The sequence below is a fragment of the Sceloporus occidentalis genome, unplaced genomic scaffold (assembly GCF_023333645.1).
Source record: "Sceloporus occidentalis isolate IW3139 unplaced genomic scaffold, rSceOcc1.0.p SCAF_5, whole genome shotgun sequence".
NCBI lineage: Eukaryota > Metazoa > Chordata > Lepidosauria > Squamata > Phrynosomatidae > Sceloporus > Sceloporus occidentalis.
Genome location: NW_028316985.1, coordinates 52913772 through 52932096, shown reverse-complemented (window position 1 = coordinate 52932096; position 18325 = coordinate 52913772). Strand labels below are relative to the sequence as shown.

The following is an 18325-nucleotide window of genomic DNA, read 5'->3' as shown; positions in this document are numbered from 1 at the left end:
CAATGCAAAGGCACAAGGGTATGAACATAGTGTTTGAACACAGAAACCACTACAAACCTTAGGCTGGGGGCACTGAGTGGTAAGTAATATTGGGTGTATCTATACTGTAGAAATAATGTAATTTAATGCCATGGCTATATTCTACCGAATTCTGGGGTGCGTGGTCTCTCTGGCAAAGAAGGCTAAAGACTTTGTAAAAAGACCTAGAGTTCCCAGGATTCCAGAGGATGTAACTTTGATTGTGCCAAACTTCATTATTTCTACGGTGTAGATACACTCATTGAATCTTGCAAAAGGATGAGAATTAGGGTGACTCAGTGTAACATTTCAGGTAAGATTCTGCATCTTACAAGCATTACCAGTTGCCAGAAGGGCATTCACAGTATTTAGTTCTCACAGAAAATAAAAATGAAGCTTCCAATGCAAAAGTGACTCAGGTTTGAACATAAAAATACACAATTCACTGCTTCACAACAGAAATCCTATACAAAGATCAATACTGCCTTCCAGTAAGTGCTGTATTTACCCAGATAAACCCATGTTGAGTAAATTAATCAAAAGTTGCTGGATTCACAAAAACTTGTAGTTGACTTTCCCCCCTTCTAATAGGAACAAAACTTGGATTGACTGCATTGAATCTTGCTGGAATAATTTTTAGAAGGAAGGTACAGTTCATAGTGTTCAACAGTTTAATCATGTATTCAGAAGGAAGTCCTACTGTGCCCAAGGGGGATCATCCTATGTATGTTTGCACAAAATTGCAGCCTCCGTATTTTGGTTTTATTGTCCAGCCAGCACCCTGCTTGGGGTTTTGTGCAGACAGACATCCAAATGTTTTTGCCTAAATTTCTGTGGTAGTCTAATGCCAGCAATCAGGCCAATGATCAGAGGCCCTTATGCTTACTGTAGAAGTAAGACAACTGGGATTTACAATCCAGTGATTCTATTTTTAAATTTTTATAAAACAAAATAGCTTTTAAAAATGTATTTAGATCTCTTATTTTCCAAGATGATTCTGAGGTAAAGTTAAAGTTCTTTTTCCGTATCCACTAGAAACTGGAGTGCTTAGCAGCACATTTCAAATTGATAACTGGAATTGTTTTGCAAGGCAAAGCAGACAGTAATGCAATGGCAACTCAAAGATACCCTCTGCTGGCAAACAGATCCTGCTTTTATGCAAGAATTGAAAATGCTTAGGAATTTGCTTTTACTGTTATTATCTTATATAGCCCAAAGCATGACTTATCATTTCTAGCTATATTACTAATGGGTCATTGTTGAGATACAAATTTAGAACTTGCAGGGAGCCTGGGGTTTGCTATAGGTGAAAATGGAACAAAATAACCTCACCTAAGATGACTGGGAGAGTCAACATTCCCTTCTTTCCTGTTCCATCCCAGACAACATGGCTTGTTAACTTCAGATCTTCTCCCTTTCCAGCTTCTGTTTCACCCTTCCTGCTTTGTGAAATCCTGCTTGATAAAGTAACACCGGGGAGGAGCCACAGGGGTGCACTTACCTGTTCCTCCTCTTGCCTGCCACTGTGCCTGGTGAAATGGAGTTGTGTGCCACATGTGCCATGGGTTCGCCATCATGGATCTAGAGGACAGACATTGCCCATAATACTCAGGTATTATGGAAACTCATAGTCCTAGCAGCTAAAAAAAATAGGTACACAGTGGAGCATCAGGGCAAAAGGTTCCTTTCTGTTGGATCTCGCCTCATGCATCCCACATTGGGCTCAGAGGGTAGGAAAATCTCTAGTTCTTGGCACTTTGAGTAACATTATAGAAATACCTCCCCCCTGCTAACCAGGGGTAGGGCTTGATGTAATTTTGCACTATTTCAAAGAAGTGCAAACTCTGCAATCTGTTTCTTTCTTGAATTTCTTACTTCTCCAGTTTTTTTTTTTTTTTTGGTGATCCCCAAAATGAGCAAGCTACCATGAATATTGTTTTGCCTGATTGTATTGCCTGAATCCAGACAATTGGTCTGAGAGAAAAGAAACCCAGACATCTCACCGCTTATAACTTACTTTTATGAAGGAGATGTGTTACCGCGCATCTGTGCATGCACTGGACCAAATCCGAGTAACTCTTCTATCAGATTGGAATCTAACTCTCCAAAACATGCCAGATCTTTCTGGGACAAATAACAATACAAATGGCTTTGTGTATAAACTGTCTCATTTTGCCTGAGGAATGTCTTAGTTTAGACCCATGACCTTGGTATGAAGAAAGATATTTTGTTTCAGACTAAAATTAATTTTAATATTTCTATATTAATGTAAATATTAGGTAGTCAGTATTTTTCTCTGTTCAGTCTATTTCTCTATGTTGATTTATCTTCAATCAATATAATACCGAATTAGACTTAAGAAAGCGATTTCCAAATTAAGGATCTATCTCTCCTCCTTGTATACTAACTCTCCATACTCAGTGTTTTGAAGGAAAATTAAAGGCAGTTTGCAAATACTGCAGGGCTCTTCCCTACTTTGTAAGGAAACTCTGCAGATTGAGATTTCATATAGCTTCTTGATTTAGGATACTGAACATGGCAACACTATTCCTAAATTGGCCAGGCTAGCTCTGAGACTATTTCTGCCTCATCAGAATGGTGGGCATGTGTGCCTTCTGTTATAAGACTCAATGATGCTGAAGTTGTCCATGGGCTATCCTTGATCTATGTATTGTGTTTCCTCTGGATAGTGTGGGACACATTATTCAAATCACATTATACTAAATAATTAGTGAATGGTTTTAACTTAAGTTTCAGACATTCAAATAATAACTCAAAGTATTGTTTTGATCACAGCTCTTTATTCTAGTTCTTTAATTGTACAAAACTACTGACCAGTGGTAGAGCTTTTAATTTATAAACGGTCGTTTAAACAAGTTATTGAACTGAACTGTACATTAAGCATGCAACACACAATTTCCTGTTCTTTCAAAGGAATTACTTGTTTCTTTTATCACACTGCATGCAGCATGATTTTTTTTTTAAAAAAATACAGTGCAACAACAACAATGCTATTTTACATGATATGCAGAAACAAACACCTTACAGGAATAGGGTTTCCTATAAATAAATTTGAGCAAGTGCATTCACATTCACATTTTGTCATCACTTCTGCCTTTTCTTTACATATATTGTATTCATTGGTTAAACACTGGTCCTATACAGCTTAAGTACAACAAACTGTTCGCAGTTTAAAAAAGTGTAACAGTATAAAAATCCAAGCAATATGTTCAAATAAAAAGAGGAAGAGGAGGAGCAGGAGCAGGAAGGAGAAGTAAAAAAATGTTAGTGAAAACTGTGAGGTTCAGAATCTAAAAGGAAGTGAAGACGACTTCAGTATTAACAGAAGGTTGTATATTTAAAAAGTGTTTTCCGAATTTGAGCCAAACTTTAAATCCATTAAATGTGCTTATTACTGGAAGTGATATTTTCCAATTTCCTTTTGATTCCCGATTATTTTCCTCCACACATGCTTACAAGTTTATTTTCTTAGAATGTTTTTATCCATGAAAACAAAAGTAAAGCCAAAATTGTTTGTCTGTGATGTTATAGGGTTTTTATGGCTATTTTGTGGTATCACAAACAAAGAATTATGGCTTCACGGTACACCAAAATTTAGAGATCCTGTTCGGTCCACGTATTACTAATTGACAGAAAAATAACTTGATGTGTTTTTCTATAGTTGTGCCATACCTTTTTATAAACATTTATTCTGAAAGTTAATACTGGAAATATAAGAACTTTCATAAAAAAGATATGACACAACCTTCATAACATCTTTTTATATACACACCTAACTCCATCAAGGCACTATTACAATTCTCAAGTATCTGATAGCCTGCTCTCAAAAGACGCCCCAAAATTGAGGATACAGGAGAAATACAGTAATCTTCTCAGTTTAGCAGATAATGTATCCTATTTACAATAGAATAAAAATCATGAGGATGAAATAGCAGTTAAAGCAGTTGACTACCATAAAGGTAGGTGAGACAAATGTATTTTAACTCTCATTCTACTTTGTAACATTGAATTGGCAAGATTCTTCCCCAAAGGCACAGAAGGGCAGTGAACTGTAAATGATTAGATCACTGTTACAGGTTAGCTGTCTGAGTGAGGTTTTCATGAAAAGCAAGCATGCTGTATAATTAAGAGATGCCTAATAACAGGTAACAACTAACCTATCATGTGAAATACAAGAAACATTATCTATTGCCAGGACTCCATTTTACAGACATTTTTATAGTTACGTTAATGGTAATGGTTGCAGGACATATTAAAGGCTTATAGTGCACTTATTTTAAACAAACAGCCATGAATATGGCAGTAACAAGCAATTCTGAATATTGTCTACTTATGTACAAGGAGAACCATACATAATCAAGTGCTTTTCTTTAAATACTAAACGTTACTAAAGAGTCATTGCCCTCAAACTGTACAATCAAAGTTTCTTTACAGCTTTGTGCAGAAAACAGTCAATCTGAAGGAATTTAAGGTTATTACACATGACTAAGTATTGTATATGAAGAAACATTTCATAAACTAGAACCATACTCAATCATACCATGTAAAAAGTAATCAGGCAACAAATTATTTTTTCACCTCACACTAGGAATCAAATGTAGGAACAATGTAGGGATTTAGGCATTAAATGTGCTTTTCTGTATCTGACAGAGCAGATGATTATTGTAATTTAATGTTGTCATAGAAGGTTTAAAAACCATTTGCTTTCTTACCACTGAAAATGCCTAAAACAATGATGGGGAGAAACAACCCTTCAGGTGTTGGATTGCAACTCCCAACACCTTAGTCTTCATAGTTAAGGGTGATAGACTGGAGTTGAAATCTAACACCATTCCTTGTCTAATAAAATTCACTCACTTGTCTAATAAAAGAAAGCACTGATACAATTTTTCTAGCTATGCCTCACAAAAGAAATTCACAAAAGGAGACAAGCAGATAAAGACAGAGTATGGCATACATGCACAACAACAGATAGGGCCAAAGCATCAGAAGCAAGTTAAATATTTCAGTTTGACGGCTGTTGCAGAATGAATAGCTAATTGTCCCAAATGCTTACAAATAAAGACAAAGCAGAATATAAATGTTATTTCTTTTGCTATAGTTATTTCTTTTTTTAAGTAAAAACTTAACTATTTGTTATGAATTGCACTGCACTATAGAAACCACATAATCTGGAGAAAAGTTGCTCATTATATTTCATTTTTTAAAAAAAGGATTTGGCAAGAAGTCCACAAGGCAAAAGGAGAGATACTGTATAAATATATGCAAATTTTAATTAGAAATGCATATCTTCATAAATAAGTCAAATTTGAAAGCAGGTATTTTATCTCGCTAACATCATTTTGGGCAGTATAAAAACACATTTTCTTAAAACTACTGAATCCCAAACTGAAATGTGTACAGTATGACCCTGTTTCTGCAGGACTTACCCACATCTGAAAAAAATATTCTCTCTAGGCATTTTCAGAGTGATTATATGGTATGCTTCCAGCATATGTTGACCACAAGAGTTGCGGTGGAGGACCTAGAAATGTCTAAAGAGGTGTTCTCTCTAGGAATCTGTAGGTCTTCCAGCACAACTCTATGGTCAACTTCTTCCAGAAGTAATTTATTTCAATAGGGTTCGCTATTATTTCCACACTAAGTCCAGTAACATATCCCCCGCAGATACAGAGTCCATACTGTACTGTGTACTTCTATCTATCTATCTATCTATCTATCTATCTATCTATCTATCTTGAGCCAGGGACAGAATTGTGCAGCTCTCCAGCTGCACAGTGTTGTTGGACTGCAACTCCTAGCACCCCTAGCGAATATAGCCAAACATGAGGAATGGTGGGATTTGCAGTCCAACATCTGGAGAGCTGAACAATTTCCATCCCCATATTGAAAGGCTTATAGTTGTTATAATAGAAGGCTGAAGATTTCTGCTATACTGTGTATTGCCATGTATATTTAATGACTACTATCTTTGACATGTAAACAGAAAAGGACTAATACAAGTAGAAACTGATCTACTTTCCAGAATTTAATGGTTAACAATTGAGTCCAATTTACAAAATGGGTGTTCTCATTTACAGAAACAACACATTAAATCTATGTTTTTGTATACAGTGACCTCCATTAATATACTCAGATCTGGGGCACCTAAAACATCATTAAAAAGTTGCTAATGCTGCTAAACAGTTCTTGGGTGGCAGATTAACTGATTTGACCCATTATTCTTGGAAGTATGAGGGTGCTAAGCAAACCTGTATATTACATAAGTCCAATATTCAAAGAAATTATATACAACATCACAAGAGGCCAAAATGCAGAAAATCCTTTATATTTTTCAGTATAGTACGATATCCTGTGGCCTACATACAGCCTAGGTCAGGATATCAGGCCTCTTGCTCTCCAACAAAAAACAAAACAAAACATGAAAAAATCAACAAAGTGGAATTCTGTATCCAATGGCCTCCAGAAGGCACAATTATTCTCCTTTTCACTGTTTTAGTCCCCACAGCACCCCCCAAAAGCAGTGAAAAAAATGTATCCAGAAGTCACTTAAGTTTTCACCAAAATGGTGAGGATGTGGCCTTTACAGGATGCAGAGGATCTGAAGATGGGTACTTGGACACCTCACCACTACCCACCAATGCAGAAGAGTCCTTCTTTTTTCAGACTCAAGAACTCCATCACTGCCCCCACTCTTTGCATCTCAAAGTGCTTCTACTGCAGCAGTTTGTCAAGAGGAGATGCTATTTAGAAAGACTATTTACAAATACTGTTGGACAGGCAAAGCTATTTGTGTGTTACCCAGGATTGTTATAATTAACTCACTAATGCTACGAGTAAACTCCATTTTCATAAACTAATGAAACATTTGACAAATAACAATCACTGAAATGCTGCAGGGTTAATGAAATGTTGATGGACTAATAGCTTAATATTTTTAATGGCAATAAATAGCTGAACAGTTCAATCTTTGAACAATTATTAAATTTTCTAGACTGGGTGTAATCTTCCTAATGAATTAAAATCTCATTAAACTTCGAACAAATGCTGCACTTAAATTCACTTTTTATGGACACTGGACAGTATATGGTCAAATGAAAAAGATGTCATCAATGGCCATATTGATATGTTGTATATTGGTATTTATCACTGCAGCATAACAACACTTTAGAATATGCAAGGCAGTTATCCAGCATATGAGAAATGCAAAGAGAAAGGTACTGGCACATAAGCATCTTCCACGTCTTCTGGCTAAGACAGAATATAACCGACATTGCTCCATGTGAGAACAAGCTTTTGAGGCAAAGGCCTGAATCTTCATGGCTCCTGTGTTTAGAAAATATTGCCTTATTTGAAGCCAACCCAAGCTTAAAATATGGTCCCACGAAGAACATAATCATTCCACTTCATATAGTCTTCCATCCAGGCATTCTATTTAAACAAGTAATTGATCATAAGCTGCAGGAGAATCATTAGCAAAATGAAGACATAGTGCTTGAACTGAAAAAAGTTACTATCTGGTGGTGGTGCGCTTGTAGTCATTCGGGTTCTTAGAGCAGTGATGTCCCTACAAGACATAAAAATGAGGATGATAAATTTATAGTCTGCCAATAATATATCACATAATGAATACATGGCTGTTAGACTGAGAACTGGCTGTTAGCTTAATTGTTTCAGCTATTGAAGAAATTAATAGTAAAGTTCAAGGGTAAAGTAATGGTTTCTGTCAGTGTAACATGACACAGTAGAAGCTTTGGCAAAGTTTCTACATAACACAGAAATCCTAAGGAGCTCAGGAGGTATTCGTTTCACCAGAATTAGCACTATCATGTGGACTGTGCCTTCAAGGTCCTGACACAAAATACTTTGGCTATCTGCTACAAACTAACATTCATAAAATACAATACATACTGCCTAGTTATTCTGAATGTAAAAGCAAAAAGAAAAATGATGACATTCAAGACTAAACAACAAAAATAGTGGCTGTCTCTTTAGTTGTAGACTCCAATTCAACTTAAACAACTTGGGTAACAAACACACTGACTCCTTATTTAGGTGAATAAAATGGAATTAAATATTTTTAGGTCTGTAAATTTTAATCAGTCTAAATAGTAAACTATTTTTTTTCATTTGTGGAATTTACTGTAAATCACCAAGTTACCAAGAAAGCAGACAAACTCTAGGATAAAATAAAGCATTTGTAATATTCCATGAGCGCCTGCAGTTTATACCAAAATTAACCTTGTTCTATATCTATTGTAGGTAAAGAATCAGTTAGTTCACATGGCCCTTTGCAGATACAAAAGTCATTGTAAAGTAGCACAAGGAAAAGAAAAACGTTTTCCCTTCATTCTAATAAATACAAAAACAAAATAAATGAATTCCTAGACTAATCTACAGTTACAAGGAAACTGGTCAGAGACAGCTCATACTCACAAAAAAGCCTGATTCATACCTTGAAAAGAAAATAATCCAATGTGTTGATTCCTCTATAATTTAGTATTGATTATTTTAAAGTGGATGTGTTCTACTGTGGTTCCCCATATGCTTTTGGACTGCAATTCCCATAATCTTTCACCACTGACTATACTGACTAGGGCTGATGGGAGTTGTAGGTCAAAAGCAAATAATCGTCCACACTTGCTCATCCATTTTAAACCAAATACTCATGGTAAAAATAAAAGGCATTTTATTTTTAAATAATACATATTTGTTTTTATAATAAATCTTTATTTTTAAATATATAAATACAAAACCTACCTCCGTATATCTTCCTGTGTCTCCCTTATAGATTCAATGGCACTTTGTAGTTCACCAAGATCGAGTGTCTTTTTTCGGATTCTTGTATTATGCTTGAGTTGCGCTTCACAAATAATTCAAAGAATGTACAGTAAGTAAAGGATACAAATCATGTAAATTATATCCAAGGGCTTTTAAAAAATTCACGAAGCAATACCAGGCAAATTCTCTCTCATTTTCTTAGTTTTTAAAAAATAAATCAGGGTAGAAAACTGTAAAAAACTTCAAATCATGTTATGTTAAAATGCAAAATCCTTTAGACAAAACAAGAATAAAATAATGGCATTTGTTTACGGGACTCCTAATCCATGCACTGAAAAATTCAAAAAGGCTAGGATGAACTGATTCAGCACTCACCTTCACTGCCAGATGAATCTTGATTATCAGGTTCTGGTGAGGAAAACCCACATTCCCCTTTCTTTGACTTTGCAGACCTCTTTATTTTTGCAACGCTAACCTGTAATTAATAAACCCATAATGCTTATTTGCTCAGAAACAGAAGACTGAATCTAGACATGCTTATCAGAATTCTATGAACACTGAGAAAGATGGCAGGCTGGAAATTTTCTCTAATTTCCCTTTCTGAAACTTCCAGGCATGGAAGACTGTGTAAAAGGTGGGAAAAGAGATTGGAGAAACTTCCTGGTCTTCCCTCTTTTGCCTGTGAGAGGAATCTATCAAAAGCCTAGTTCCCTCTGTGAACAAAATGGGTCTTTTTGTTCATACAGCAGGAGGTCTGGATCAACCCCAATTTAGATAAAGTACCTGTTATAGTACAATGGGAGATTGGTTGACAATTTGCTTAGAACTGACAGGCAAGAAAAGTGATAGCCAAGGACAGGAAGGAATTACTTTCACTTATTAAGTTATTACTTATTAACAAAGCTGATCATGTTTTAGAATAGAACTAGAGAAGTTCAACTTCCTCTATTCAGTTACACAATGCACATTTTTTACTTGTCACCCATGAAAGCAGGCTGCTATCAAGATTTTACTGTTATTATCAGCAGAACAAAAAGTATGATGTGTTCAAGTCTGAATCCTAAAGGAAATCTTCTATTCTTTTCACCTTACTTAATACAGTGGACTTGGTGCATCAGCAGGCTAGGGATCTGTGGATTTGACTGTTCATTGATCACCACACCACATATTATCCAATGATAGTATGGACATGCCAATGTGTGCATGTCACTATCCACTGAATAAAATGGCATGCAACCATCTGCTGCTTTCCCCATCTGCCGTGGGAGGCGAACTGAACCCCAGAAGATGGGAAGGCTCCACTGTACAAAAATAAACCCCAAAAGGCCATACCATTGGTGTGCGATGTCTGACTTTTGTTTGAATGGCACCATCTTTTTCAAACTGTATCATATCATTCAGCGGATCCCATGGTCTTGTGCTGTGAACAACAAACAGTGTAAATTAAATAGACCAAGAAGGGTACAATTTCAATCATGTTATCTCCAGGAAAGCTTCTTTTATAAACATTTCAAACTGAAGGATATTTATTGTTGCTGTTATGTCTTCAAGTTGTTTCTGACCTATGGTACCCTAAGGCAAATTGGTCATAGGGTTTGTTCAGGGTTGTTGCTGTATCATGCCTTCAACTCATTATGGCAACCCTAAGGTGAGCCTATCATGAAGTTTTCTTGGCAAGATTTGTTCTGAATAGGTTTGCCTTTGCCTTCTTCTGAAGCTGAGAGTGTGTGCCATTGCCTCCCTCTGGGATTGCATGCACCTTGCTAAGGCCACTCTCAGGTTTCCATGGCCAAGTAGGAATTCAAATTCTGTTCCCCTTCAGCCCACAATGGGTTTCAGAAAGGGTATTAGCATCTCATATGAAAGGCTAATGCTGTCAAAGCCAATCATTTTTATGCATCATAACCATTATTTTAATGGTCTTTTCATCTAAGGATGAAAACAGGTTGAATCACTACGAAGTTCCTTAAAGGTATCACATATTTGTTGATTCAATTGTTTCCTCTATCAGTATGTGGTCTCCTTGAACAGAATTCCACTAAGGGTGTTCTGGCAAGTGGGAAGGTGGGTAGTTGTGTCCTGACAGTTCCACTTTTCACACTTGTCTGAGCGAGTTGTTTGGGGAGGAGGGAGAGAACAGGATTCAAAGATCTCTTCTGATTCACCAGGAAATATTCCTCTGGATGAGATGTCTGCCATGAACATTAGGAATACTTATAACTATGAGAAGAATATTCTGGATCTAAGATACTGGGTACAGCAACTCACAGCAAAAATTATGCAACTAAGAGTCAAAGGGAAAAAATATCCCAAAGCCAGGTGAATTTTAAAGAAAAAGAATGTCATATTTCTTCTCTTCCCTCTTGGAACACCTCCTCAAAGAGATAACAATAATCTTAACCCAAGCAGCATACAAAACCCAGAATAAAACTATATGTATGTGTAGCTTCCTCTTTCTAAAAATAAGTGGCAGTGATACAAACTGAAAAGGACCTAGTTCCACTACAATCAGGTGCTGTAGGACTGGGAAGTTCACTGAATAAATGGGAACATCAACTTAAGTGCTTTCAGTCTCTAGGACAAAATCAAAGTCTCAATGTTCAACTTCTCTCTTCCATCATTACCACTCACAACAAAGGAAACTGGTCTTGCAGTGTTAGACATCTTTGTAAGCACTCACTTTAAGCCAACAGTATGGTTAAAATGAAAGCAAATTGGACACTGTAATGATGACATTTACTCTGATCACAAGAATATAAAAAGAGATCAGACCAAAGGCCTATCTAGTCCATCATTCCATTCTTACTGTAGCCAGCCAGTTTCCTATAGGAAGGTCATAAGCAGAATAGGAATGCAACATTCCAAACTGGTTATGTCTGAATCATGATTATATGTGTTACACCTTCAGGAAATTAAAAGGTCAAAGAAACTTCATAAAGAGCTTTTCATTAAACAAGAAAGTGGACATTCCTAAGATGTTACATACTTTAAGGTTCTGTAAAGATTTTCAATTACAACTGATGATTCATGTGAAATAAATTAACAGGTGTTGTTGTGTTGACACAAACAACCAGCTGTTAACTGCTGTACATTTGTGAGCCAAATATACATGTTGCATATCATTTGAAGAATCTGAAACAGGACCAATTGGGTTTTTTTCCTACAGTGGTAGAATAAATAAATGGGCATCAATAATATTGGAGACAATCCAATGCAGAGTTAAGTATTTTCAAAGCTGTCTTGGATAGCAACCACTATGCAGTATGTGATTTTTTTCAATTTGTTTGCTAGTATCTTGAATAAAGAGCACTAACACCTACTGGCTTCTATAACTCACTCTGCATATCTGTAATTCCATTCTCCTGTGAGTGGATCTGGCTCAAATAGCCTGCATACCCACTCTTCATCGTGAGCTTTCCTTTCTTTGGCAGCTTTTCGCTGAGCTTCTTCCAAAATGCATTTCTCATGAGTTGCTTCTGTTTGGTCTTTGTTGTTTATAGCTCGAGTCACATGTTGCCAAAGTCTATCAGAAAAGAACAATAATGTTGCAAACATTTTTAAAACTACTCAAAATGTTCATTGCAAATTTATTTTTATTGCATTGTCAGAACAGAGGAATCTGATCGATTTTTAAAAATTGTTATTTCATTTTGCTTCTTTATAGAATTCCAGGATGATATATATATGTTCAAATAAAACTATTCACATTGAAATATAAATCCAATATAATAAAACCAGAAAGTAACAACAATAAAATATAAAGATCAATTAAACAAAACACTAGCAAAAAATATAAACACATAAAAATATTCAACACTCAAGATGAAGAACTTTCTCTCTCTCACACACACACACACTTACTTTAGTTTGCTAGAAATAAGTGTCAAAATTTCTGCATTCTTTTGCTGGGCTGTATCTTCCATCCTCCACCCTCTCTACTCAGCCATTAACAATATGAGCCTTGATGTGGGTTAATACAGGCTTAGAGTACACTTACCTCTCTGACTCAAAGTCACCTTGCTCCTCAAACTTCACCGTGTATCTTCTTAATCTGCACTGTCTGATTTCAGGTATTGGATTCCAGAATGTCTCTGAAACTTCTGTCTTTTTGTCCCTAATAATAACTTCACTGTCCTGAAACGTTTAACATATTAAATTACTTGAATAATCAAGTAGTTAACAATTTTACAGAGTCATTAAGAACAAAAGTTTCCTTCCAAAAGTCACTTTTTGCAATCAAGGAAGATGTTGTGCCAGTTTGGCTGTGGACAGCAGAAAGTCACGTTTGAAAACAGATCTTATTTCAACAGTAAGAACCTGACTTAAGGGGATGGATATGTTATGTTTCAGTTGAATATTGACCTTTGGCAAAATACAACTATTTTCAAAGGCTTTTGCCAAGTGACCCATCAAATGAATTTTGCCTTTTTCTTCTAATCAGTTTCTACCCATACAAGTGAAATTTTCATGTAATGTCCTACCACTTCCATCTCTCAATCTCTTCCGCTATCTTAACTGCCACCACCCTGGCCTCAGAAGGAGAGAAAAAGAAGCAAGCACATCTTCATCATACTTAGTCCCAGAAGTAGAAGAAAGACCCTCTCTTCATTCCAGCTGCCACTGTATTAGCCTTGGAAGGTGAGAAGAACCAGCAGTATCTCCTGGACTTGATATCCTTCCCCACTGCTATTTCCTTCTCCTTTTGTGTCATGTCTTTTTAGATTGTAAGCCTGATGGAAGGGAACTGTCAAATTAAGTATCTGTAAGCTGGTCTGAGAGCCTTTGGGCTGAAGAGTGGGATATAGTCTAATTTTTTTTAAAAAACAACACTTGGAATTCACTGATGTGTTATAAGGGAATGATTGGGCTTCTTTTACATTTGTAAGAATTTCAGTCAAGAAAATATTACTTAGGACACTAGCTATTGTTGCACAGTATGGTGCAATGAGTTCTCACAAAGCTCCTATTTATTGTGGAAAGGCTTCACTACTGATCAATATTTTCTAATACTTTCCTTGTCTGGAATGATCATCTTCTGCTGTATTAACATAGTGCTGCCATAAACGGTTCCTTGCTTATGAACCTCATTAATCACCCATGATTTAATGAACAATTAGTGAAAGTGAGTGGAGCAAAACCTATTACTCGTTCTTTTCGCTCCATGCTCATTTTACTAGCTGCCTCTCTCTGAGCCCTAATAGCTCAACTCTTACCCTATCTGCCCTTTTTCATGTACTTCCAGACCTCATTTTCACTTTTTCTTTTCCTTTGCAATAAATGTTCTGCTTAAAAGAACATAAAACTGCAAACTCATTTATAAATGTATGGCAATAATAAAGACTATTTTTGTGCTTCTGTGTCACAATAGTGGTGAACAAAATTTGGATTCGACAGTGTTACAAGGAAACAGGGCTATCACAAAAATGGCATCTCAGGTTTCTTCTTTCTCTTAACACCTGTTGTAAATTGACATTGACTACTTTTGGTTTGGGAGATTTTTATTCCCTTTCACAAACTTTATAGTTTTGGGTAAAGGGCAGGGAACAAATAAATAAAAATTAAGAATACTATTATCACACTTTGTAGGTCAGTGAGAGGATTATGAAATTGGTAGGAAGCATTCCTGCTCAAACCATCCACATAATACATTTAAATGCAATACAAATTTTAAAGAGATGTTCAATATTTGACAAAAAAATTAAACACAACAGTACAACTCACCCAGTGTCCTTCCAGAGTAGCTAGAACTTCTTTTCCTAGTTTAATTTTCCCCACTATTTGATTAACATTGTCATTGTTGCCTAAAAACGGCTATTAAGAACAAAAAAACTGTTTAGCTGTGTAGCACTTAAAACACTTTAGAAAATATTATAAGATGGTAGATTTCTAAAATACCAGCTTAAATTATTTCAATTATGTTTGTTGTCATTATATCAAAGCTTTGTGAAACCAACCACTGAACTCTCATCCATAAGAAATATTTGAAGAAAATTAAGTCTTTACCCCCTCCCCAAAATAAAATCATGCTAGAAGTGACCCCTTCATGAAAAGAACAGAGTAAGTATATCACAGGTACTGGCATTGCCTCCAAGCTGCCTAAGTATTACATTTCATAACTACTACAAGGCTGTGTGGGCTGGCTCCAGAGTTGTGTTCAGAATATTTTGCTGGCACTGGAAAAGTATGGAGTATAGCAACTTTTGTGGAGTCCACTTTCCATATGAATCCTTCCAAAAGCTGATCTAGAAGGGAGACCATCCAGAATTAACATGGAAGGTACTGATGGAGGAAGGCAAAATAGACTTCTTTCTTCCTCTGTTGGAAAGCTTCTGTGGGATCTTATTTCTCTCTGAGACTGAGGAAGCACTGCCATTTGTAGAAGCACAAGTATGGATCTACTGTATCTTGTGACTCTTTCACAGCAAGTCAAAATACAGTTTACTATTAAGCATTAATATAACATTTGTTAAATAATGTTAATGTACACAACAATAAGGGTATGTTCTTTAAAAACATGGCAAACTTTGTACATTGGTGTTTTCAAAAAAGTATATAGTTTCACAATATATCCTCCAACTAACCTTTAGTTTGAATTCAAGAGCTGCACTGTATCCAGTTTTTTCACATGTGATGTTAACAGTTCCCCCAAGCTCCAAAGTCATTGTACCATAGAGAATTCCTGTAAGAGGAAGTAGCTTTATTTCTAGCTCTGTTACAAATTCACCAGGTACCTTCAATTTTTACATAGTGTGGACCCTTGTTATACGCTAGGGTTTGGTTCCAAGATTCCCCGTGTATAACAAAATCCGTGTACGCTCAAGTCCCATTAAATATAATGACATAGCAAAATGGTGTCCCTTATAAAAATGGAAAATCAAGGTTTGATATTTGAAATTTATACTTTTTTAAAAACATTTTCAAACCATGGATGCTTGAATCCGTGTATAAAAAATCCATGTATAAGAAGGGCCAACTGTATAACCAAAGACGAGACAGAAAAGCACAAGCCATTCCATTACAATTAATAGCAGAATATTTAACTGATTGTAAATTTGCAAGAGGAAGATAAACATTACATAGAAATCCTGTGTTCATTGTAAGATGGAAGCTCACAAGCAGCTAACAAACTGAACACAGCTGGCCAGCAGGGGGGCAGTAGTCATCCTACAAACAATAAAAGCAGTCAAGCAAATCCTTGAAGGCTGGAGCCTTCATTCTGATTAGGCAGCAAAGGTCTGGCTTTGAAAGTCAACAGTAATTTGCAGATGGTTAGATAAAGAACAAGGGCAACCACACAGCGCAGCAACAATCCTCTCCCTCTCGGGAGCAGAAAGAAGGAGCATCATAGTGATGCCCCTTCTGTCCAGCGCCCGTGCATCATCATGGTGTGCCATGTGTGGACGAGCGCGCGCTATAATTGTGCATGGGTGGGAAAAGTAGGGCTGGGGGCATGTGGACGCCCAGCTCTATCTAGCCCTACTTTTGGCCCCAGGCCGGTACAAAGTGCTGGTCTGTTTAGGGCCTAAGTTCTCAGAAAAGGGCCTTCATAATAAGGTTAGCAGCCATAATATACTATATCTTTATCCTCTCTGCAGTTGTTGCAGTATATATTCTCTGACATGCAAAATGACTCCAACCTCTTAAGTTTTCTTCTGGTACTACTTCTTTAATATACAATGTTCCATCAGTGTGCATAGTTCAAAATGTCCTACAGCTATCAATGTATTTTTCTTTCAGATGAAAAACCTAAGCCTTTCTAAAGACTATTTAGTTTGGATTCTGTAACTAGGATTTAGGTATTCTAACTTGAGTATAAGGGATCTGACATTAAGTTTAAGGAATAATCTGTTAGTCGGTCCTACAAGAAATGCAGGTCACACCTGAAGAACAATTTTCTAATAGTAATTTTGTAACAGAATGTTGTAATAGAAATCTTTATTTATTGGAGAACTTTTGCATTTTGGGAATGAGATCCAATGCTGACAAATCTGCAAGCTGAAAATTTAGCAAAGGACCAACTTCCTACCTAACTGAACATTTTTTAAAGATTAAAGTTGGCTCTTCTGCTGGTTGATGATTCCTTATAACAAGCAAAATACTATCCTCCTTTACTGATCACTTGGATTGTAGCCAATCTTTCAGGAATGAAATTTATCTATTGTTGAAAGACAGACTGTAATAAGGAACCTTGGTTTAGAGAACAGTATGAAGTTTGTATAGAGACAATTCAACACAGTAAAGAATATTCTGAAATATGGTCTCTGCAGTAACAAGAGTATATGCTAAGAAAAACTTCAACAGATAAGGGAAAAATACTACCATAAGGCACCAAATAAAATGAAAGGATTCCAAAAAATAATTTGAAGCAGTCACCATGGTCTAAAATGCATAGAGGGAATCCTCAGTTCTTATACTCATTTCAGAATAAAATAGAAAATTCCAAGCAAATCCCAACTTGATATGGGATACTACTGCTGGAAAAAAAAAATCTAGTGTGATATGCTACAGGTTCCATTGCTAAAAATCCTTTCACATGTTCTTGTCATGAGCTGTATTTATCTAAAGGAAAAAACAAAAAACAAAAACAAAAAGGCACCCATGACTTGCCTAACTGCTGCGGTAACGGGTTCAGTAAGAAACAGTTTCAGACAGATTCTTACTACTGATGAAGAAATAAAACAAGCTTTCCCTGGTGGGAAATACCCTGCCCCCCATCATGTCGGAGTGGGTTAAGGTGGAAGTACAGAGGCCGAAACTGAAGGTACTGTTGCCTGAGAAAGGCCCTGAACCAGTAGAATACTCTGTATCAGGGCCCAGACCATGAGTGTAACAACAGTCACATGGCCACATAGCCCGAAAAACCCACAAAAAACTAATGTGGAGAATACTCTCTGTGATATGGTGACAGAGAATGACACTAAGAAGGTCTTTGGTACTGATATGGAGATCGAGGGTGACTTCAATACCGATGCAGAGATTAAATGTCCCCTCAATGGTCCTGATAAGAAGGGGAGTAAGTGTGATATGAAATAGGATGCTCCCTCCACAAATCTTTGTGTCACTACCGAGACAGATATGAAATAGATGTGTATGACAAGTACTCTTGATGGACTGAGGAGTCAATTCCAGAGGGGTACAGCGGTGTCGAACAACCAATGGAGAGGTTGGAGAAGTGACCGCCAGAAGGGCTGGAGGCATCACAAACGGGGGTGAAAGAGCATCCTGAGAAGAGCTAACGGCATCACAACAACCCCAGAGTCAGACAGGGGATTAGAATCCATACAGATGGTGGTTTCTTTTTCTTCTTTTTCTCCTTGGCCAGAGCCACCACAGCCATGGGATCCACATGGCCAACTAGTAAATGAGAATGCTTCTGACCGGTCTTCAATTTCTTTTGATCAATGGGGCTGATATGGATGACTGTACTGAAGTCGATACTGAAGAGGTTGTCAGTACCCAGGTGGAGGGTACTGAAGAAACTGTTGGTACTGGAGCAGAAGGCAAA

General features: G+C 36.7%; 1 protein-coding gene across 7 annotated transcripts in view; it reads right to left on the bottom strand.

Moving 5' to 3' along the window:
* Positions 1 to 2817: 2817 nt before the first annotated feature.
* LOC149312155 (oxysterol-binding protein-related protein 8-like) overlaps positions 2818 to 18325 on the bottom strand; it is a 93732-nt gene continuing 78224 nt past the window's right edge. For all 7 annotated transcript variants that reach the window (XM_089524065.1, XM_089524066.1, XM_089524069.1 and 4 more), the window contains 8 exons: positions 15402 to 15499; positions 14542 to 14631; positions 12818 to 12954; positions 12158 to 12343; positions 10153 to 10240; positions 9196 to 9295; positions 8800 to 8902; positions 2818 to 7606 (listed from right to left, as the gene is read on the bottom strand). In XM_089524065.1, coding sequence (XP_089380191.1) covers positions 7471 to 7606; positions 8800 to 8902; positions 9196 to 9295; positions 10153 to 10240; positions 12158 to 12343; positions 12818 to 12954; positions 14542 to 14631; positions 15402 to 15499 — 938 coding nt within the window. In that variant the 3' untranslated portion in view covers positions 2818 to 7470. The remainder of the gene's footprint in view (positions 7607 to 8799; positions 8903 to 9195; positions 9296 to 10152; positions 10241 to 12157; positions 12344 to 12817; positions 12955 to 14541; positions 14632 to 15401; positions 15500 to 18325) is intronic.